We start from the raw sequence: 25,542 nt of genomic DNA, 5'->3' as shown, positions 1-25,542 counted from the left end.
AATAAAGTAAGCATAGGATTATCCCCATGTTAGAATGGTGCAGTAAGAACCTTCAAGCAGCTAAGAAAGTTCAATGGACAGAAATGAAACAAGGTCATACAACTGAGGAGAAGTTTCTTATATACCTGAAGAATAAAAAAATTAAGTGTATGAAATTGTTAAAATCTTATATTTCTATTTGGCTACACTTGGAACTGATTTTTTAAAATTATAAAGTTTAGCTTTTAGAACAGTTTTAGCTTTACATGAAAATGGAACATAAACTAGAGTTCCCATATAGTCCTCTTTGTCCACCTCTTCCCCACCCCAATTTCTCCTCTCTCTTTTTCTCTCTCACACACTTAGGTTCCATCTATTAATAACAACTTTCATTAGTTGGTATAATTTTCATAATTGATGAGTCAGTTCTAATACATTATTCTTATTTTATAGTTTACATTAGTCTTGTGTATTGGTATGTTGAGTTGGTGTTGTCTGTGTTCTGTAGGCTTGGATTCATGTATATTGACATGTATCCATCATTACAGTAGCATGTAGAGCATTTCTCTGTGCCTAGCTAGTCATCATTCCCCATGCAGCCACAGATTTTTTTTTTTCACAGATTTTTTTTTTTAAGATGTATTTATTTATACATACAGAACTGGGGTACAGGCCAGAGGTACAGGGGCGGTGAAAGGATTCACCAGAGACAGAGTGAGTGGGAAGCAGAACAGGCTAACGAAGTACACTGCTGAGGGGAGCAGTGGGCGTGTCAGGAGAGGTCTGCTGAGCCATGTGGATATCCTCCGGAGGGGGATTAAACTCATGCTAAAGTGGCTTTAGCTTCTTAGTGCTGTGCTTTAACCTGCTGCACCAGGGAGGGTCAGCCACAGATTTTTTTAATGGAGAGTCATACCTTCTATGGAATATCATATAGTTGTAATTATACAGTTTTTAACCAACTCAGATTGGCTTTTTCCACTTTACAATATGTAATCAAACCATTCTCATAATATAATTCTCATCAGAATAACACAAATAATAAAATTGATAAGCTCTTGCGACAAAGTGCTTCCTTTTTGGTGAAGGTAATTTAAAAGAACACTTGGGAAAAATCTAGACTGAGCATTTAGTATCATAACTTTACAAGTAAGCATATCTTATCATGCTAATATTGATGAAAAATGGTTCACTTAAATTTAATTGGGTAGTTATGTCCTTTTGCAGATTCATAAAGATCAAGTAATAATCACACATACTATATTGACAAGCAAAAGTGTTTATGAACATTGATCAATATATGGCTTAGAAAAAGCCAGTTTCACATATTTCATTTGTAAATCATCCACAATGGTTTTTATTTAATTTTTTTATGAAAGTGCTTTTACTTTAGGAAAAAAAATCAATATTTTGTCATCAAAATGTTTATCTTCTGGTTCCCAGTGATGTCAATTTATTTTTGAGTCTCCCTATTAATACAGATGTTAAATAGAAAAACACCGAAAAATAAAATAAAATAGCTACTGATGAAGAAAATTATAGCTCAATGGTTTGGGAAGGAACTAGGGAAATCAATTACTCCCAAATACTGCCAAGGCCCTGATAGAAAAAAACCCCAATATTCCAACTTTGTTTGAAATCCTGCCAACTTTCAAAGGTTACAAAGCAATCATTTCCAACTTTTTGTAGGGTGGAGTTATAAAAGTGCAAGTAGGGCCTTCCCTGGTGGCCAACAGGTTAGGACGCAGCACTGCAAGCTGGCTGCAGCCACTTCAGTGATGGTTGGATCACTATCCCCGGAGGTGGCCCACATGACCTCTCATGTCTCATCCACTGCTGCTCCCCTCAGCAGTGTGTTTCATGGATCAGCCTGTTCTGGCTCCCCACTCTGTCTCTGGTGAATCCTCTCACCACCCCTGCACCTCTGCCTGTACCCCAGTTCTGTATGTATAAATAAATAAATATTGAAAAGGAAGAAAAGATTTCTCCTTTAAAAAAAGAAAAATAGTGCAAATATATACCAAAGCAGGTACAAATGTAAGCCATACTAAAAAGTATGAAAATAAGAATTGGCAAATCCTTTCAATAGGCAAAGGCATTTGTAGACCTTTGTTTTAAAAGGAAACTTGGACATCAATTTATTAAATGTGCTAGAGGTATTTAGAGTGAAAATTGAGAAACTAGTTAAAATAGCTGTAATACAGGGAGGGGCACAGATACTTTCAACAATAAGTGGGAACATAGAAGGGATGACAGAATCAAAGAGGTATAAAGTATGTGGAATTTTCTGGCTTTCATAACTGGTTGACTATGAGGGAATGAGAAATAGGAAATGAAATTAAAGATTTCCCTGAGTTTTCAGTGTGGTTCATTGAATGACTAAAGTTGTCATTAGCTAATATTGACAATGGGACCTTATAAAAATAACATAGGAACTACATATTTTAACAGGTTCCTATGTTAAAAATAACAGGAAGTAACATAAATCCCAAAAATGTTGGAATACATTTGCAAAGTAAACTTTTAGTTATGTCCATTTTGTAAAATGTGTGAAAAGAAAGGTTAGTGCAGGATCTTAGGATTCCATTTATTACAATGTAGAATATAAATTTTGGTTAAAGCTGAAACAAATGAAAATGTTGATCAGTAAACAGTGTATAAAATAATGTAGTAGTCCACTTTCATAAAGATATTTCTAATACTTTCTCATGAGCAAATATTATTCCTAAATCTAAGAGTTTAGGACCCAATAAATTACTGTTCTCCACTCATTGGATACAACATGAATCAAGAATACTCTTTTTACCAGTACCCCAAATTCTGCTCAACACATTGGGGGACCCAATATTCATTTCATAGAAATCATATTTAAGCCCCCATTATTATTTTTCAAATTCTCATGTTGGAAAATAATGACAAAAACATTTATACAGACTATGTGTATAGTTTCTGAAAATCAGTGATCAACATATAACAGAGTCACTGAAAATACCTTTTCTGATTACCCTGAATCAGTTTTCATAACCTTACTATGCATAAAGCCACCAAGACAGTTGTTAAAATATATATTCTTTGTTTCCTAGTTTTCAGATTCTGATTGAGTATGTTCTAGAAGAGTGCTAGGAATCTATTTTTAATGAGGGCCTCAACAAGTTACAATGCTATGTTTCCCTGTACAACAGAGGAATACACTCTTAAATCAAGTACTCAAATTCGAATGCTTTAAGCCATTTTTTAGAGTTTTGTTTTGAAGCTATAATTTAAGTGATAAATTAGCAAGTATTCCCATTATTTCTGTTACACTTGCGATCTTGCAAATATTTCCATATACCTTTCTATGACTGTTGACTAATATTGAATGTATATGCTAATGCTGGGTTATTAAGATTGAAGCACACTAATGTAAAACCATGTGTACTGCCTAAACTTCTTACCCACAGTCACAGATAATTCTCACTTCTGAAGAACATATAAAATTGGATAAAAGAATAAGAATTGGCAAGATTGCAGTCATTTTGCTGCAATATAGCTCTTAAATGTTAATCTTTGAAAGCTTTTTTCAGTACAAACAAAAAGGTGAATATATTATTTTTACATATCCAAAAATAATGTATTTATGAGGTAAACTACAGCAATGTCCACCCACTCAGATATTTCTCTGCATGTTGAGATCCATTGTGAAAGAAACAATTTGCAGAAAATTGACAAAAATCTTCCTGGGAAGATGCTTTTAAAAAATCTTCCTGTGTTCTTCCATCACCTTGTTAGAGTATACCTCCCTCCAAAATGCAAGTTACCAACATGTTAAAAAAGTAAAGTTACTGCATAATCACTTGAGATCTCAAATTCAAGCACATTCTCTAGCTCTATAATTCTCTGCACATTCTCTGAACAGGTGCTGATTTGCTCTGACTCATCAGACACAGTTAGAAAGGCTCAGCTGATAAATACCAACACCTTCTTCTGCCATTAGCAGTGGTTGCCAGAATAATGAAACATCTGGCATCTTTTTTACTGATTAAACAGGTCATTTCAATGACCTGTCATCCAGCCCATTAACAAAGACCTGAACTACACCTTTTAATTTATAGATTGCTGATGCTGGAACATTGTACAGATGAATTTGTTAAAATAAGGGTAGGGTTAAATAATTATAGATTTCATTCTATATATTCAGCAGGAAGAAAATAAAATAAAGTTGAAAAAGGTTTAAGTACTGAGGAAAAAATTATAGGATGTAAATAAGTTTGGCAATAATGTAACATCTGAGACAAAGGTCAACAATAAATGAAAAATTCAACATGTTGTAAAATTAAAACAAACGTATAAGACTATTAGGATAATAAATTTAAAACTATGAATTGCTCTATTTTTTCTTCTTTAATTACTAAGTAAAATTGCTGATAAACTATGATGTAAAATTGCTGATAAACTAGGATGTAAACACTTCCTGAATTGTTAGTGGGACATTTTTTTTGAATATTAGAAAGCAAACATGTTCGGTTATAGTAGGAATTTAAAGGCAATTCTTTATCACAAGATTTTTGTTTCTCATATTTACCAATTAAAATTACTAGTACATTTAATAAACAATTTGGAAACATAATAGCCTATGATTCATTCTGGGGGAAAAAATATCCACACATTAATTCCAGTGTAATGGAATTTAAACTCTTTGTTACAGCCCAGGAAATGAAACAAAGATTGAGAATATTATGTTACACATTCAGTAAAACATTGCACCAGGGGAATTGTTAGGAGTTTTAAAGGAAATACAAAATATTTTACCACCTTTGTACAAAAAATGCTTCTGCCCCTGAAAATTCTGTGTGATGTAAGGGTCATCGGTGTGCTGCTATCTCTTCTGTATACTGATTATAGTTTTTTTATTAATACCCTAAAGTGGGGTTGTTAGAGCATAAAGATTTTGATGAACCTCCTCACTGTTTGCCACAGTGAGTGCACCATACCAAGAGCATATAGGGGAAATAATCCATCCATAAAAATATCCCCAAAAATATCTGAAAAAATCCTAGCAAACACCCTAAAGTAAACTAATACATCTAAATGGCTTAAGGGACTGAAGAGAGGTAAATCAGGACCCTAGAGATTCATTATTTCTTTCTTCTCTATTTTTTTCTACCATAAAAAACCAAGCAATGTGTGTGTGTGTGTGTGTGTGTGTGTGTGTGTATGTATGTATGTATATACACATATATCTGTTAATTTACAATTTTAAAATTTTTGGAGATTTCCAACCTCAGAAAACTACCTGATAAAATTCCATACACCCATCAACAATTGTTAAATTTAACAGTTTAATGGAAGTAAATGAACATCTGAAAAGTATTATTTAGGTCTCTTGGAGACTCCAGTAGTTTTACTTATAGAAGAAACCCTGAAATTGGAGCAGTTGACTAATAAATAATGCTTAACACACTATAGAGACTTAAAGTTTTGAAAGTTACAATAGAATGTTGCTTTTCCAAAATTAATGAAATATAACTTTTACTCTTTGCTGGCAGGCAAGGAAATCAATTACTTAGCATAACTCCTTTGTGCCTTCTTGAAAAGTGTGAGGGTTACATGAAAGAAATAAAGCTTTTTACTTTTAGAATATTTTCATTAAAATTCTTACATAAGCTGGCATCTCATGAATAATATCAGCAAATGAACATTTGTAATGATTTTTACAGACTAAAATCCTCAGTGTACTATGAAAAATTATCTTCAAATATTTTCATTACATTAAATCTTTAGCAAAATATTTTAAGTACATCATATATAGTCATAACGAGGAGTGACATTTGTACATTTTTTTTTTACAGGCGATACCTGAAAATTTTAATGAGTGTTATTTATTACCCAGCAAAAATGCTGATAAAGTGTATTCCTATGGTAACCAAAACATCTAATTAGCTTTGACTAGTGATGCATGCTACTATATATTCCACAGCATTGATTTTCTGCTCTCTGATTTCAGAATCTGAATTCAGAAGTATCTGTATGATTCTTCAATTAGAAGATAGTTATGGCCCTTATTCTGATCAGTGATTATATATTTCAACAATTTCCAGCTAAGAGATTTAGAGTTGTATGCCTTATGTTTATCAACTGACTCAATAACATGACAAAAATAAACAATTTGGGTTTACTTCAAAATAAAAAAAAGAACTTTTATACAGAGAATGAAAATAAAAGTGATTAAAAATATTCTACTGAATGTCCCCACCATGTTCTTGATAATAGTTTCTGGTAGAATCTTTAGGGTTTTCTAAGTATGTTATCAAGTCATATATACAAAATTGTACTTCTTTTCCAGTTTGGATTCATTTTTATATCTTTCTCTTGTCTAATTACTCTAGCAGGACACACAGTACTTTGTTGAAAGGTAATATTGAAAGTGATCACCTTTGCCTTATACCTGATTTAATAGAGGCAAAACTTTCAGTTTCTCAACATTGAGTAGGATATTAACTATGGGTTAGTCATATATAGGCTTTATTATGTTTTGTTATGTTCCTTCTCTCCTCTGTTTTTGTGGGTTTTATCAGAATTGTTTTTGCATCTTGTCAAATATTTTCTCTGCATCTGTGCTATAGTTATATGATTTTTATCTTTCATTTTGTCAATGTATAGAGTTATATTGATTGATTTTCAGATATGGAGTCATCATTGTGCCCTGAAATAAATCCCATTTTTTAATGATGCATGATATTTTTAATTTGATTTTTTTCAAAAACTTTTTTTTTTAAGATTTATTTATTTGTGCATACAGAACTGGGGTACAGGCCAGAGGCTCAGGGGCAGCGAGAGGCCTCACCAGAGACAGAGTGGGAAACAGAACAGGCAGATCGATGAAATACACTGCTGAGGGGAGCAGCGGGTGGGTCAGGAGAGGTCTGCCACACCATGTGGTCACCTCCGGGGCAGGCGGGAATCAAACTCATGCAGAAGCGGCTTTAGATTCTCAGTGCTGTGCTTTAACCCGCTGCGCCACAGGGAGGGCCCTCAAAAACTTTTTAAAATTTGATTTGCCCAGGTATTTATAGTAACATTTTAAAATTTTATTTGCTAATATTTTGTTTAGGATGCTTGCATTTATTTTCATCTAGGATTATTGGTTTGTAGTTTTCTTTTTTATTATGTCTTTATCTACTTTTGGTATCATAGGTGACATGTACATCATACTATATGTTGGAAAATATTCCCTCCTCAAATTTTTGGAAGAGTTTGAGAGGTATAGATACTAGTTTGTCATTGAGAATCTGATAGAACTCACTACTGAAACTGTCTTGTTCTAGCATTTTGTGTTTGGGATATTTCATCCTCATCAGTCTTACAATGAGGATTTGTATGTTTCTAAAAATGTGCTTTCTTCTCAGTTGTCATTTATTGGCAGAAAGGTGTACATAGTAGTCTCTTATGATCATGTGTGTTTCTGAGATGTTTGTTATTCTTCTCTTTCATTTCTGATTTCACTTATCAGTTTTTCCTTCTTTCTTTTGGGACCCTAGTAAAAAATTTAACTATTTTTCTTATTTTTCAAAGATCTAACTTCTGATTTCATTACTCTTTTGGGCTACATTTGATTTCTATTTTATTTATTTATACTTTAACATATATATATGTATATGTGTGTGTATACACACACATGATTTCTGAGTACATTATATATTAATTAAATGTGTATATGATTACCTGCTGTTTGTTGAACAGGTAAATTAATATTACAGTATTAAATAATGATCTGTGGCCCTCCCTGATGGTGCAGCTGGTTAAAGCACAGCACTGAGAAGCTAAAGCCACTTCCGCATGAGTTCGATTCCCGCCTACCCTGGAGGTGACCACATGGCGTGGCAGACCTCTCCTGATCCACCCGCTGCTCCCATCAGCAGTGTACTTTGTCGATCTGCCTGTTCTGCTCCTCACTCTGTCTCTGGTGAATCCTCTCGCCGCCCCTGAGCCTCTCGCCTGTACCCCAGTTCTGTATGCACAAATAAATAAATCTTTAAATAATGATCTATATCATGATTGTGATTCTGATCTGAATATTTCTTACTGAGTAAGTACCAAAAAATGATGATGTATTATATTTGTATATATACTGTATAATATATATTATCTTATAGTTATATGTAGTTACATATGTTACATATAACATATAGTGAGCTATGAGTTATTGGACTCAGCACAATGAAATCTGTTGAATTGCACAAAATCTCATTTTTATTTCCTCAGTATATGTTTGTAGAATATGAGGTTTCCATTTTAAATCACATTCTGAGTAGTTTGATTTCTTTACATTCTTTTATCTCTAAGATGTTTTTAAATCCCAGCTCATAGTTTAAAATTTTGTCCATTGAACATATGTATCTTATTTTAGAAAAAGTTGTATTGAGAATTATGAATGCAATATTCTGGACACTGTAAATTAATTACTTACAAATTTGGTAAATAACAAGGATAGAAACTTGCCAAGTTGGGTCTAAAACTGGACTTAAATATCAATCAAAAATTATTTTATTTAAAAATAATCAGTTATTCTTTAAATATCTGAAAAGTTCACTTTAAACTAGTTTTTGATATTTAGAATGCAAATGAAGTATAATCTATTTCCCCCCAATTTCAGTGAGTGAAAATTGTCATATAAAAGTTTATGTATTTAGAATGTATAACTTGATTTTTTGATATACTTTATAAAATACTCACCACAATTAATTACATATCCATCACCACACATAGTTATCAGTGTGTGTGTGTGTATATGTGTATATGTATATATATATATATATATATATATATGTATATATATGTATATGTATATATTTGGTGTGGTAAAATCACATACACTCTGCCTTTTCAGTATATTTCATGTGTACATATACCATTTTAGTATAATTCTAGTTACATTGCTAATATCTCCAGAACTTATTCATTTAGCATAATGTTCTCTGTGGTATGTCCATCTTGTCACAAATGTCAGGATTTCCTTCTCATTTAAAACTCAATAATATTCCATTTTATTTTTCACATTTTGTTTGCCCATGAACAGTTTGAAGCCTTAAAATAGTTAAAAAATCATTCATTCCATAAGATGCTTTAAAACTAAAAGACAAACAATAGATAGGGAAATGGCTTGCAATCTCTCCAATCCACAGAGAATTGTATGTCTACATTTTAAACATTATAGAGGAGCCAAGAGTATGAGTTAAAAATGTATCCCCAAAGGTTGTCAATGGAAGGATAAATTGTTGCAAATTTTAAGAATTTAATCCAGAAATGCCTGTTAATGTTATTAAAATCCTTGACCCTGAAATTAAAAAATGGGATATAAGGACACATAGAAATAAATGTAGATATGTTGTGTATTTGATATTTTTTGCCTTTACAATGGAAGAAAATTAATGCTCCTATTTATGTAAAAGTGTGTGTGTGTTTGTGTCTATGTATTCTGGTTCCCATAATATTATGGATGAATGTAACTTTTTATTGTTTCAAATTTGAGTTAACCCTCATTAGTTTTGTATAAAAATACTACTAAAAAACAAGTTAATGCATTCTTTCCTCACTTTTTTAGGCAACTGTGAGACAATCCACACATATGAGAGGAGAAATCAATCGCTCAGACTACAGAGGTGAGTTTAATTTTTTAGAAATTTTAAACTGATGTAGAATCAAGGCATTAACAGCCTTACCCCTAAATTGCCCCTTATGCAGCACACTATATTGATATTCCTTAACTTGCAGTAAAAATTACATATCAACTGGCATATACAAATGAATGTTTCTAATTTCATAACATTTTTAATTATTATCAGGAAATTATTTGCTTAGTTTATAAAGTATCACATTAGGACTTGTTATTTAATTGTAATTGAGCTGGCTCAAAATTTTCCAATTAGAATCCTGATATTCAACAGGGCAAGCACTGGAAGCACAATTCACAGACTGTTTTAATGAGAACTAGTTGGAGTGTTAGCCTGATTCATGGAGCTTTTATGTTCAATTTATGTGTCTTCAGGCAGATTGAGGAAAACTTAGTTCCTTTGACTCCTGTGCCAAGCTGAAAACTATCTAGTAGATAGGCTTTGCAATATTCTACAGTCATTCAGTGACTGAGTTCTGCTAAATGATCAGATGTTCTCCTCATTCAGTTGTTATTTTTATGTCATCTCAAGTAATCAAACTCAGTGTTAATTTACACAGAATAATATTTCAAAAATTATTTGTTGACTACACTGTGTTTTAATGAGAGGATAGAATTAATCTTTTGTTTTAAAATAATTTGCTTCTAATAAAATAAGTGTAGGAAATTTCATGTTAATATGAACATTGATTCTTGAAAACTGGATCTGTGACATCTCCAAAAATATAAAAAGTAAGTATAGATTTTTTTCATGTGTTAGTATAGAATTCTTCCAGGTGTTTAAAATTGATATTGTTAACAGTTTCTGTGAAATTTTTAAAAAGCACATGTTTTAAAAAGTTAATTGTGGGCCCTCCCTGGTGGCTCAGCGGGTTAAAGCACAGCACTGAGAAGCTAAAGCCACTTCAGCATGAGTTTGATCCCCCACCCAGAAGTGACTCACAGAACTCTCCTCACCTGCCCGCTGCTCCCCTCAGCAGTGTACTTCATCAGTCGGCCTGTTCTGCTCCTCACGCTGTCTCTGGTGAATCCTCTCACTGCCCCTGTACCTCTGGCCTGTACCCCAGTTCTGTATACATAAATAAATAAATATTTTTTTTTAAAAAAGCTAATTGCAGATATATACCAGCTAACTACTGTTCTTTTTCTCAATAGTCTTGAGGATATTTATTTAATTCCTAGTCTGACCATACAACATAGATATAATTTATATGTAGAAATGGAGGATGCTGCAGGTACTTTCTGTATAAAATTTAATACCTCTTTACTGAACCAACTAGGCAAAATAATGTAATATTTTTTTCAGGACAGTCATTTTGTTACTTTGCCAGTAACATAAAAAAAATCATTCAGAGGTATTTCAGTGTAATAATTTGACCCTTAACTACATTTTACCCCAATGGTTGGCCCAAATGGAGCATTTTCCTACAGTGAGGATCTGGGCAGCCACACATTGTTGGGGAAACTCTTGGATAATTCATTTAAACTGACTGAAATAAAACACATCTATATAAGTAATAATAAAGATTGAAAAGAAAGCTCAGTATTGTGAACCAGAAATTCCCCCATTCAACCAGAATAAATATCTCAAAAATCCTTTTATCTCCAAACGTGAAAGTGAAAAACTCACTTTCCTATAGGTCAGTTACAGTATTCTCACTTGACCCTAAATTACAGATACATTATTTTCAATCTGTAATTTGAATTTCTATATTGTATAAGGTATGTGTTCAACTCTTATTTTCTTCCAGATGAGTGATAGTCAGTTGTGCCAACATAATCTAAATAAAATACCCTTTCCAACTGAATTGAGTATTAGCTTTTACAGATATTAAATTTCTGTAAATATAATGAGCTTTTCAACTCCATTGCACAACTGGTCTCATTCTGTTATATTACTACATTGCTCAATTACAGTATCTTTGAAATAAGTCTTTATACCTAGTAAAACAAACTTCATAATAAGAAAAAATGAAATGTAGTGAACAAAATTCTTGTGAGACTGAAAACCAAACAAATATATGATCAGGTGACCTAAGATCTCGAAAATATAAAATTGTTATTTTCCTTCTGACTTACTTCACTGCGCATAATCTCTTCCAGCTCTTCCATGTTGCTGAAAATGGCATTAGTTTATCTTTTTTTGATTGCTGAATAGTATACTGTTGCATATATACCAAACTGCATGGTCTTTGAATGATTTAAAGACAGGAGCTTTGGAGGCCATTTGTGTTGTACAGGAACATTTGCTAACAGCTTTATAAAAGATGTCTCTTCACTGAAAAATCTGCTTTTCACACACACACACATATATATGTATGTATATATATATATATGTATACACATGCATGTATGCATGTATACACATACACATGCACATGCATATATATGCGCAGTTGCAGTTTAGATCCAGTCATGTGTTTTGGGCATTTAGATTGTTTTCATATCTTAGCTATTGATTGTGAATAGTGATACAATAAACATAGGAGTGCAAATTTCCTTTTACATCAATATTTTTGGGTCCCTTGGATAGATTCTAGGTATCTCCCACTTTTTGAAAGACAGTATAGCACAAAAGTTATAAGAGTTGTAGGTGAGCCAGGTTCTACATATTAGGAGGGAGTGGAAGAGTTTTTAAAATATCAGCCAAATCGTTAAACAGGAAAGGATTGGGAAGAGCAGAATTTTCAGTGAAGAGACATCTTTTATAAGGATGGTGGCAAATGTTACTGTACAACACAAATGGCCTCCAAAGCTCCTGGCTTTAAATCATTCAAAGACCATTCAGTTAGGTGTTTTTAAAAAATGTATATAAAAAGCTATCTTTAAATAGAAAGATACATAAAAGAATTATGTACTGATCAGTTAATGAAAATGTTAGGATCAAAAATCCACAGGAGCTCAAGTTCATGGTTCCATATTCAGAACCTTATAGAATGTTAATTACCAAAAATGGAAACAAGCTGTAATCTGTCTTTATCTCCAGTTAGTTTTAAGATATTCTTTCTCTGCTTTTTTTTAAAAAGATTTATTTATTTGTGCATACAGAACTGGAGTACAGGCCAGAGGCTCAGGGGCAGTGAGAGGCTTCACCAGAGACAGAGTGGGGAACAGAACAGGCAGATTGACGAAGTACACTGCTGAGGGGAGCAGCGGGTGGATCAGGTGAGGTCTGCAAGCCATGTGGTCACCTCCGGGGCAGGTGGGAATCAAACTCATGCGGAAGTGGTTTTAGATTCTCAGTGCTGTGCTTTAACCCACTGCGCCACCAGGGAGGCCCTCTTTCTCTGCTTTTTATTCCACAACTTCTCGCTCTCTTTCAGTATATGTGTGTATATGTGTGTGTAGAAACTCATTCAATGTAACACTCATGTTCATGAACGTCGTGGTCTTCCTATTTCAGAAATTCTAGCAAATTCTCAGGCATGAACTCTTCAGATATCCTCTTTTACTAATTCTCATCACTCCCCCCATCCAGAATGACAAATACAGGCATCTGTATACTTCCATTAGGATTAATGTTTTTTTAAGAATATGAAAATGCAAGTTAGAATTTAATTTGATTAAGCCTTAGTATGTATATCTCATCAGATTATATTTATCGTTTTTTTTTTTGGTTTGTTTTTCTTCTGTACACACTTATAAACCTATATATGTGTCATCACCTCAGACTTAATCCTTTCAAATCTGTTAGGTTCTTGTAATTTTTACCCTTATGTCATTCTTTATGCCCAGTTCCCATTAAGTGATTTATTGATTAGAAGCTCTTATCATCTTGATCTAATGTCTGATTTTAAAAAAATCTACCTCATTACTTAGGAGATTTAGGAATAGTCTCCACATATAATCATAATATATTACAACGTCTACATCTCCCTATTTTTTTTCTGTATTCTACTACTCCCCCTCTCTGGAATAAACATGGAAAACTAAGGAAATGAAAATTAAAGATACTCATTAAAGTACAAGATAAAATGGTTCTTTGTCCTCACACTGGACAAACTTTGCAATAAAATTTCCATGCAGTATTCTGATATATTCCACCCACATCCTGCACCACTGACATAGCTGAGAGCTCTCTCTGTTTAACATTTTCACATAACATGCCAGGAATTTGACTGGGCACCTGAAATGTGTTTAGGATGAAAGCATGGATTGTGAATGCATATGTAGGTTATATTACAAAACACAGAGATTTCTGCCAATACAGAACAGAATATAGTGAATTCTTTTGTCTAAAAATGAAGTCAGATATATTAAAACATTAAGTCCAAATTAATTCTACATTAGAGTAATAAGACTTTCTTGGGATTAACTGAGACAAAATTGTGAAGAAGAAATAACATTAAACTCTAGCACTATCCTTCTAATGGCTTAGCCTCTAGTCACAACTTTTCCCCAGGATTTTATTTGGTAGATATTGCCAGGGTTCTTTTTATCCAGTAGGTAAAAATGTACTAAAATATATGTTTCTTCACTGAAAATAATGTTTTTTTACATTAGAGCTTATCAGGGTTATCACCTGACTTTGGAAAAAAAACATTAATGCATGTATAGTAACCATGCACTAATGATAAACCAACTGTCAAGCATCATGTCTAAAATGTTAGACATTCAATAAATTTTTAAATTACTGGAGACATGAATATTTTAATGCAGCTTTTTTTATGACCAGTAGGAAATGGACTCCAGGACATCTGCCCTTCAAAACACTAAAACCTGTAAGAAAAGGAGATTTTTCTCTGAGCAACAATAACTTTCCCATATGGAAATCTGTATGTAATTATGGTGAAGGATGATGTTCCTAAATTTAATGCCTGTTTCTGTTCAAGTAGGTTTTATATTCTCTTAACTTATTTAACCTCTAAGTCTAACACTATCAGAAAATAAAATAAAGTTAACATTATGTCTGGCAATCAGTTACATAACAATAAAAAGCATTTATTAATTAATTTCTTAATATATAATAAATCAGCTAGTGCTGGGAATATCAATAATATGGAAAAATACATGATTAATTAAAATGTGCCTCTTGTTAGAAAGATTTTAAGGATAAATCAATATTCATTTGAGAAAGTACCTTATAAAAAAGGGGTTAAATATGGAACAGGTTTTCCTGCATGGGATGAAATCCATGAGTCAGCAAGCAGCTTTTTTTAGGATGATAGCAGTGAATTAGCGAAAACAGTGTCAGAAATACTAGAAAGCCAGAGAAACCAAAACTGTTTTCCTCTTTCTTCCTCCCCCCATCCCTAAGTTTTTTCCTATTTGACATTTATAAAGTACCTAAAAGAATGCTAGTTCTGTATTTTATTTATTTGAAAAGAGAAGGATATATATGTGACTTAATCCTTCCCCACAAAGAAGTTCCTTCTAGGAATGATTGACTGGGAACTTGAAATATTTATTCCATTATCCTATATTTAGATGTGTATGTCATCATGTCATCTTACTATATGTGTTTTAGAGATGACAATATAATTACCCAAGTTGAGCTAATGAAAACATTAGGTATATATAAAGAGGAATAATTCTTAGAATTGTGTGTTTTTGTACACATTGCATCTGAAAACTACATAGTGTATAAGTAATCACAGTTTGAGTAGTTGTATGTCCAAATAAAAAAGACCTGGATATGCTATATAGTCTTCAAGGATTAACCTGACCACATTAATATAAAGATGTGGCTAATAGATAAGATCCATAATTATACATACAGGACATTATTGGGCATAATCCATTTTGTACAAGGCTGCAACAAAGAAAAAAGAAATGTACATAAATCTGCTTACTGCAATAGCATTAACATTTTTCTATCTCCTTTAACAGTTTTTATGTATCTGCTGGTACTGTGTGGGAAATTTTCTCTGAGACGTTTCTGGCATAGATCAAGAGGCTCTTTATTTAAACTAAAAGAAAAAAAAATATTTGAACAGAAATGCAGTACAGATGTAAGAAGTATTTTCTTGCTGCCCCTGACCTTTTCAGCTTATAAACCATCCTCTGCAATGTACTCATTCACCCAGGATGGAGTGTCCCTGAATTAGGTCAGAGAAGCTGCAAGGTCACAAGCTGTGATTACCAAATCAGAAAGATCTTCAGTGGGACTAGGAAATCTTCACACTTTTCTGTATACAAAATTGTTTACCTGAATATCATCTTCTTTTCAGACACAGACATTTGATGTTTACCTGTAAGACAGATTGATGGAATTTAACGTTTATCTAAGCATAAAGAACTTTAATTAATATAGGAAGTTTTACATTTCGGGGAACTGTCAATTGCGGTGCTATCTATCTTCACATCTTTATCACTGAGGTGTTAAAAATAATAGCTTGCTACAACCATCTGATTTCTGATTTTATTAAATATCACACTTACATTGGTTTACATCCTGAGTGTGACCTGTATATTCTCTTAGGACAGAGAAAATTAGTAACATTTAAAAGACTGAAATGCAAGTTAGAAATAAATGGAACTAAACTTGCATAGAAAACTTTCTTAGAAAAGGTGTGAAACAAATTGAAATCGAGAGCTCATGATATAGTGAGCACTGGATTTTGCATCTACAACCTCATTGAATCAAATTTATCTTTATTTCAGTTTTTCATTTGTGCCCAAGGAAACTTAGGTTGGATTAATTAATATTACTAATTACAGTTCTATGCTAGTGGCACAAAGTCATCTAAATATAGACTTATTAATTTTTGTGTCATTTGTTCTTGTTCCCTGCTCATTTCCCTTTGTCAGCCCATGGATACTCACCATCTTGTATTTTATGTGTCCCTCCAGTAACAGTACATGCTTCATGTTTATATTTATATTTAAAGAAACTCCCACACTGTTTTCAAGGGGCTGTTGCAAATTGCTTCAGTTTACCCTAGTATAGTAAAGCTTTGCTTTCCAGGGTTTGTTTTGTTTTGTTTTGTTTTGTTTTGTTTCTTCTAGTGTCCTTAATATTAAATTGGAGAATGCAGAATTCTACCTTTCCAGTAGATGGCATTGTGGGGTCTTTGATTGTTTGGGTGTTGGTTTTTGTTGTTGTTGTTATTGTTTGTTTTGTTTTGTTTTTTAGCTTTTCTCGGTGTCTAATGATTTTAGATATTTGACATTTTCTCGATGTCAGTACCTTATATGATATTTTCTCGGTGTCAGTACCTTATATGTCAGGGAGAACTTATCTGTGGTTACTGAGTCAGGGGATGACTGGAGGAGTTCGGTCTTGGTGAAAGTTAATGTGTGGGGCTAACTCATGTTTCTAGCACCTGCTGTATGTAATGCTCTCCTTTTTGGATTCCAGACCATTCTCTCTGCAATCTGTGCACTGTGAGCATACTTCACCGGGCAGCATTACTCCACAGATGGTGAAGGGGACCACAGTACAGTGCACTAGCCTCTTTGTTGCGGCCCCACCCACCTGGAAGAGCCCATCAGCTCTTCCACCGATTTTCCCCTCAGTCTTAGGGTTTGCCTCCACACCACTTCACTCTCCCTTTCCCCCGGCCACCAAACATGGGAGCACAGCTCTAACACTGGCAGGGCAGGCTCCCACCTCTGCCCACAGCCTCTCAGTATCCTAGTTCATGCACCTTTTGTGTAATTTGAGTAATATTTCAGTGAATTTTCTATTAGTTCCACATTTTCTTTTCCATTAGTGAAAACAATTCTCTAAGACATACACCTAGAAGAGAGTGGTTGGGTCATAAAGTATACACTATTAAAGATTATTATGCAATTAAATTTTATTCTATAAAGTATTAACAGCTAGTAGTCATGGAGTGTTTACTGTCTGCTTCATTATTTGTAAAATTACATTTACTCAAGTATCACTGGTAGTGATACAGGTTCAGGACTCTACAAATGTATCATTTCATAGTAACAAAGCCCTAAAAACCCTCCACAGTAGTCCATTGATCCTCCTGTCCTCGATTTTGCCAACCCCCTTTTTATGGTGGCCTCAGATTTTCAGGCATTTTTTTTAAACTTTTATTGCTAAATTTATCCAAAATAGTTATACTAATTTATATTTCAAAACCCATTTGAAGAACATTCATTAACATGTATTTTCATTTAACTTTAATATCTGAATTTTAGTGTTTAACAATCTGATGGGTTGAATTGACTTCATCAATTTTATTTTTCTTATATTAGCAGTCACCTATTCTTTGACATTTTGAGGTTCTTTTTCTATTAATTTTCTGTTTAAGTTATTTGCTTATATTATTTTTTTTAATACTGTAAATTCTCTGAGTATATTTTCATGATTTACCATTGTCAGCTCAGCATGTCATAAGTATTTTCCCTAGTGCATTTCTTAATTTTTAATATAGTATAATTCAGTGAAATCAGAACATTGTCTGATATGGTCACTGTGGTTCTTTATTTTTATTAAGTCCTTGACAATGCTAAGATCATAAAGATCTTTTGCATATTTTCTTCTAATGATTTTAAAGTTTGCTTTATCTTATTTGAGATGAACCCAGCATCTTGCTATACCCAATATGTAAATTAGACAAAATTAGAGGTGGTGATTACACATTACACCTATTGGTTAAATGTGCATATTTAAACACATTTTTAAATATTTATTTATTTATGCATACAGAGCTGGGTACAGGCCAGAGATGCAGGTGTAGTGAAAGGATTCACCATAGACAGGGTGGAGAGCAGAACAGGCAGATCAAAAGTACACTGCTGAGGGGAGCAGCGGGCAGGTCAGGAGAGGTCTGTTGTGCCATGTGGATCACCTCCTGGGCCGGGATGGAACTCATGCTGAAGTGTCTTTAACTTCTTAATGCTGTGCTTAACCCACTGATCCACCAGCGAGGGCCCTACTTAAATATTTTAACTAATAGTAAAGTAATAGTACTCATGAACTTGTGTCCTTAGGATCATGATCATGAACAACATTACAGATATATGCCTTACACAGTATGCTTCCAATGCCCTAAATACTTAACATGCAAATACAGATAAGTAAAATTTCTGAAAGTAATTAAACACTCCAAAATTATAAAGATTCATGTTGTATCTATAGGTTAACTTTTCTAACATCTGCTTAAGACTATGAAATCAACAATGATAACAGAAAGACTGTTCCTTGCAAAAATTTAGAACATGCGCACCCAGACATAAAAGACCAGCAAATCATGTATTGAGTTGGTATTTTAAGAAACTTATTATTTTCCAATAATTATACAGAAACACCCATAAAATTAAAAGAAGGAAAGCATAATATTCTATCTAAACATTCAAGGGATTTTTTTTTTATTTTCCAAAATATATTTATTTATAAGATTTATGTGGCACTTTACACGTAATACTTTGGCATCATTTTACATAATTCTTTCCAAACATCCATGATAAAAGTATTATTTTTCTTTATATATATATATATATATGAACAACAATTTTCTGAGAGAGTATAATTGGTTCGTAGTCACACTACTACACTACTAGTAGTAGATGGAAGAAAGTATGCAACTTGAGCTGGTAATAGTCACTTGTTTTCTTCCCATTTCTCTCACATTAAATATTCTAAGCATAGACTAGAAGAAGTAAGAGTGCGATTTTAAGTGTTAAACTAAAGAAAAAATGTATGTATTAACAGGATTTATAGACTATGGTTACAAATATCTAAGGAGATATAATAATTAATTAGCTTCTAATTAGAATATAATCATTGCATAAGAAAAATTAAGAAAATAGTATTTGATGCCATTTAACAATGAGTTGGAAAGCAGGTGATGATTTGTCCTAGACACTACTGTTCTAGGAGAGTGAATATGTGTGTGTGTACACATATGTGCACATTTATATGATCTTATCTATTTAAATATATCTTAATTTCTACATACATGGATGTTGACTTTTAGAAAATAAATTCTGTTCTTGTTTATGTAAGAAATTGGGAAATGTTCACAACATATATACATTATTTAAGAAGAAAAGAATTGCAACTAACAGAACCATAAACAAATTGAGAAAGTAAAATGGAGCCAATGTGGGAAGGCTTCAGTTACACTGTTCTTCAATGCATACCTTGCTCATTACTGAGTACTTTTCATTCATGGGAACAAGGTATTTTACTGAGAATTTTCTCGAGAGAATGAATATTAGGCAATATCCCTTTCTCTTTAAGTGAACTATCTTAACTTTCTGTATCAGGTGGCCTAATTCAATCACAAGGATTTTCTAGACTTCAATCATTTTGATTGTCACTTACTGAATATTGCTTTTTTTTATTTGCTTGCTTTCTTATATATTGATACATCATAATGATTTGTTTGTGTCCGTGTGTGTCAAGTACTACCTTACATTGTTTTATTTGCAATCATATTTTTTGAAACACTAGGGCTAAACAAGCAAAAATAAAAACACAGTTTCATGCTTGAAGCTGGAGTGTAACCATTATGCTTCTTTATATCGGGCCATTACTCACAGACAAATTACTGCCCTGCTAGCAAAGTTATTATGTCTAGTCTTTCAATATTCAGTACCAGTATTTAATAATGAAAACAAGATCGATTCTCCCTTGTTACATGTGACAGACATGATGAAATGAGAATTATCATAGCTATTTACCACTTTTAAAAGAAAAAAAAATGTGATAGGAAATGAAACTTCTCAATGTGGCACTTTAGAAACTTTTATCAACACCACCTCATAAAATTATCCATTGGAAATGCCTGAAATGAATTCTTTTCAGTTGCATTTTCTTTAATGTTGCTTGTAGGATGTGAAAGTTTCCCCATTTCACTCTGTGCAAACTCCCCAGTATTTTATTAAAAGTGGTTCTATGATCCACTGGGCTTTAGCATGAAAATTATTTTATTCCTGCCTATTGGAAGTTGGCTCACATAATCAATATGAGTTGAGAAAAGTGCTAGTTAATGACCTGATTTGTGACATCTCACTGAATAATGATATATCATGGCCCAAGATTCAGAAGTACACAGAAAAATGACCTTACAGAAAATATAGTGAATAATAAAAGTTGTATCAAAAAATTTGTGTATTTTGAGAAAGGAAGCCAAGAGCAGCTGAAAAGATTAAAAATATATGAGACTGTAACTTGTGGAAAGTGTTGTATTGGACAACCTATACAAGTGCACATTTTAATTGCTATGATTTACTCAGTTAACAAAAATTAACTTAATACCTGCTGTATAAACAATGACCTAGGTTTTGGAGATAGAACAGTGAACAACAGATCAGAAAACAAAAACTACTCTTGTGAGAATAGCATTCGTGCCTGGAAACTTATAATAATCTAGTAAATAAAAATAATGCAAGGAAAAATATGGTGCAGCAATGAAGTGAGCATTCTAATTTTTATCTTCAGTTGAAAGGATTTGATTTTTGTTTAATATTTGATTGAGTTAATATCGGTTTACTCTGTTGTTTTGATACTAGAAGTGCACAACGCCCTCCCTTCTTCAGGCATTGTTACCATAGAGCACCCACCATCAAAGACACACCACCATAGACCCTTGTCCTCCCTCTCTTCTTTGTTCTAGTCCTTCCCTTCCTCCCTTTAATAAGATGGTCAGGGCCCTCCCAGGTGGCCCAGTGAGTTTGGATGCAGCACTGCAAGCTGGCCGCAGTTGTAGAGGATTCACCAGAAAGAGTAGGGAGCAAACCAAGTAGATCTATGAAATACACAGCTGAGGGGAGCAGTGGGCGAGAGGTCTGCTGCACCATGTGGGTCACCTCCCTGGCCAGGGATTGAACTAGTGCTGCAGTGGCTGCTGATAGCTTGATAGTGCTGTGTCTTTAACTCCTGAGCCAACAAACAGGTAAGCCCCACTTAAGATTTTCTTGTGAAAGTTAAAAGTGTAAATAGATTCTCAAAAATTTTCTGTGTTCTATATTCTCATTCAGTGCGCCTTAGTTTCCCTCACTCACTCTCCCTGGGATGGTAATTTCCCAAGTGCAACAAGCCAGGCTTCAATAATTTCACTTTACAAAAGTAAATTAAAATTTTGAGTGTAACACACAAAAATTTGCCACCACTTCACTATTCATAATAATTGGATTTGGAGATGAACTTCCTGCATAGTTTGATGAGAGTAATATGCTAACAACCTGATTGAACAGGCTGCATGGAAAAGGACATAAAATGTCTGCCCTTCCTCACTCTGATCTAATCAGTCCTGTGTAAGACTGCAGTGCACCATGGGCCTGTTTTCTTTTCATGGGGTAGCATGCAAATTGGAAAAGAAATTTAATGCCTATTTCTCTCATTTGTCAATGAAATTTATATTTTTGTTAATTCCAATGTATAAAGCTGAAAAATTACATAACTCACAAATATTTCCAACTTTAAAATTTATGAATAATTTTAGTCATTTCCATATTGCAAATTTATAATCTCAGGTAACACAATGAACAGTAAAACTATGTTGCTTGTGAGATAACAGGACATATTTTTTATTACCATAGAGGTTTGGATCCAGCAGTTGTCATTGCTGACATTGCTTATGCAACAACATTTCATATATATTTTCTTTTTGTACATTATTTTCTATTAAATATGTGAAAGATAAGCTCTATTTTGTATGAAATTCTCCAGTTTAATATTTAGCAAATCTTAAAGCATATATTTTCTGCAGTGTTATTAAAAATGAGAGATAAGTTGATTTGTGCCTGTGTATTAGGAATTGTTTTAGTAATCCATACTTAGTCACTTATTAAAATTTTCCACTAATGTGTCCCAAAGAAACCTCAAAACAATTACTTTGAACTTAATATATACTAACTATACTTTATATATCCAATATAAAGGTATAATATGAATAATAGCTAGTGTTGCCTTTGTGAGTGTATTAGGAGATAAAGACATGATTATAGTAAATATTCACAATGCAATAGAGAAATATACAAAGTGCTGCTACGAGAGGAAATCAAAGGTTTTTCCTTTCATGTAAGATATTCTAGATACATTGTATTGTATGGAGAGTAATGTTCAATTACAAATGAAAAATGGGTGTTTCATGAAGATACTAAAAACATTTCATCATTGAATGACATACATGGGTCATCTCAGCATATGTCTTAGGACATGACAGCAATTTGAGGAAATCTTTCCTGGCAGTATAAGAGTGTTTCAAGATGATTGAAGCCAGGAGGCTAAAAATTGTGAAATTTGAGAATAATAAAATTATAAGAACATTAACATTTTTTGGCACAAAATAACAGGCTGATGTTAGCAATCAATTAAAGTTGAATAAATCAAAAAGTATTTTACACACATTTTCCATAAAATATGGATTATTTGTTACTCATAATCGATCCAAAAAAGTGGACAAAGCAGTAATTATGATCTCCCATATAAAATAATAAATCTTAAGCTTTAAAACGATGAACAAGGTCACCCTGATACTGGCTGTGAAGAGACACATTTCTTTTTCGTATCAGAGTCAATCATTTTGACATCATACTTCTTTATATTTTATATCTTTATATGTATATATATGTGTGTGTGTGTGTCTGTGTCTCTGTGTGTGTGTATGAATCTATCTATAGATTCAAATTTCAAAATATCTGGAGAGCAAGAAAATGTGTTCAAGACCAAAAAGGAAGGAGTAAAAACTCAATTTTATCTTGAAACCCATTGCAAAATTCCACCTCAGTGAATAAGTATAAAATGGAAAAATATATGTAGTGTGATTCAAGATCAAAATGAGCCTCTAATAACTGACCATGAAACATCCCATTATTCCCCTCTAAACAGAATAATACGGGGGGGGGGGGTGGAGGAGAATAACATTAGTAGATTAGTAGTATAAGTGCTTGGGTGTTTTCTTTTAAACAAAATTGGGGGGGGTGGGTTACCTATTTGCTTTTCCATACATATATATGTTCCACTCACCTGCCAGCAAACTATCTATGCCAATACTTCACCTGCCTTTCTCCCCCATCCCTTCTTCCTCCATTGTCCCCTCTGATAACCAGTTAATTAACATTCATCCAATGAACAGATTCATCAGTCCTGCCAACATTCTCTTAGAGCCAGAAACCTGGCAATAACTCTAACATCTATTATTTCACTGATGCCTTGCCATAGTTAACATATGAAAAAGACATTCAGGCAGTAGACTCTTGTAGTTTGTGGCACATTCCTCAGAATTTGTGTTGAGTCAAAGTAGCCATGAATCCATTGTGCTTTATTGTTAGGACATGGCAATGGGATAATACCTGGAATCAAGCATTTAATTGTAAAAACTTGAGAAAACAGTTTCTCAAGTCAGATCATAACCAAAGTCAGAAGAGTTAATAAATAGACTGTGTTGCTGGTAAGATACCTTTTAAAACATACTATACTTTAAAAAAAAATAAGATCATCAAGAACTGCTTACAAGGGAGTCAAAAGGAAGGGGAATCCTATGCCTCTAAAACACAAGTTGTAAATCAATATTAACTCAATAAGATAATAATAATAAAAACTAAAAAGGGAGTGTAATTTTAAAAAGTTGTGGTTGGAATTGCTGCTTGAAATTTCTTGTTGACACTTTGTCAGTGATTCTGCTTAGATGTTAGGCTTCACTGGGCAGTTACTTAAGACTGTTTTTGTTGTTAAAAAGTAAAATTCATTCACTTATTAATATATGAAATAAATAAATAGCCATTGCTAAACAGCCAACAAGTTAGGTTCTGGGAATATAAAAATAAATAAATAAATAAAACACACTACTTTCCTTTAATGAGCTCACAGTCTAGTTAGAAAATAAGCACATAAACAATCATTAAACTACATGGTTGGCACAATGACAGTTGCAACTAATCTTTGAATACACAGTACATTAAAGAACATAGACAGGGCCACCTAATCCCGTCTAATTGGTTGGACCATTTTTCTGGTGGGTAATATGTTAAAACTGAGACTTACAGGATGAATTGACAGTACTGCAACAAAGAGGAAGCAAAGAAAATCTTCCATAATACAGACACACCTTGTGTTATAAAAAGAGTAAATATTCCCAGCCTTGGAAATGTGACCATTGAATTTTGCTCCTCGTTAAGTATGAAGTGGCTTGGTTTCAAAACACTAACTGGCATGAACAATTGAGATTGTTGCTTTGAGAGCAAGATGTAAAAAAGAAAAGGTGACATACAAGAACCTATACACAAATGACGGCAGTTAAATTACCTCATCTCAGAGTAGGTTTCATCTTGAAGTTTTGTGACTGAAGGCAACCTCAGTTACTTACATGGTATTTAAGTTCTTTAAATACTGTATATCTAATCAGTATTTCCATGTTGTTTGCAGTTGTATTCACAATAACCGAAGTATGGAAACAAAGTGCCCATTAATGAAGGAATATATGATGACAATGTGCATGTATATATAGATATAAAACATGTATACATGTGTACAATATTTATTTACATATATAAATCACCCTTTAGGAAGAAGGAAATCCCATTATTTGCCAAAATACAGTTGAATTAGGGGATATTATCCCCTAAAATAAGTCAGACAGAGAAAGACAAATAGTGCATGGTGTCACTTATCTGAGAGAGACCTAGGAAGAAATCAAACTCAAAAACAGAAGAAGGTTGTCTCCAGGAGCTCTGGAAAGAGAAAATAGGGAAGAATTGGCCAGAGAATATAAACTTTCAGCTATAAGATGAATACAGTCTAAGGATCTAATGTATATAACATATTCGTGATAGTTGGTAACACTATTGTATGACTGAAATTTTCTAAGGTGATTTAACTTAAACAGTATTTTTTTTTTTTTTTTAAAAAAAAAAAGGGTGAAAATCTGAAGTGATGGAAATGTTAACTAAGTTGGGAGGAAAATTTTACCAGTGTATATGTATGTGCTATTGTTACATTATACTCTTAAAGTGTCACATTACTTTGTTAGTTATACCTCAATAAAGTTAAAAACTAACCAGAATATCTA

The 25,542-nt window shown here is 33.1% G+C and overlaps 1 protein-coding gene across 1 annotated transcript in view; it reads left to right on the top strand.

The window, feature by feature from the left end:
- Positions 1-9,568: 9,568 nt before the first annotated feature.
- The window catches only part of GNAI1 (guanine nucleotide binding protein (G protein), alpha inhibiting activity polypeptide 1), a 145,977-nt gene continuing 130,003 nt past the window's right edge, over positions 9,569-25,542 (top strand). Inside the window, exon 1 of the mRNA XM_012720833.1 lies at positions 9,569-9,617. Within this exon, the coding sequence (XP_012576287.1) occupies positions 9,584-9,617 (34 nt within the window). The 5' untranslated portion in view covers positions 9,569-9,583. The remainder of the gene's footprint in view (positions 9,618-25,542) is intronic.

The sequence above is a fragment of the Condylura cristata genome, unplaced genomic scaffold (genome assembly GCF_000260355.1).
Source record: "Condylura cristata isolate star-nosed mole 26May11 unplaced genomic scaffold, ConCri1.0 scaffold00005, whole genome shotgun sequence".
NCBI classification, from domain to species: Eukaryota; Metazoa; Chordata; class Mammalia; order Eulipotyphla; family Talpidae; genus Condylura; species Condylura cristata.
Note: the sequence above shows the minus strand (reverse complement) of the source record. Positions and strands in the feature narration are given on the sequence as shown.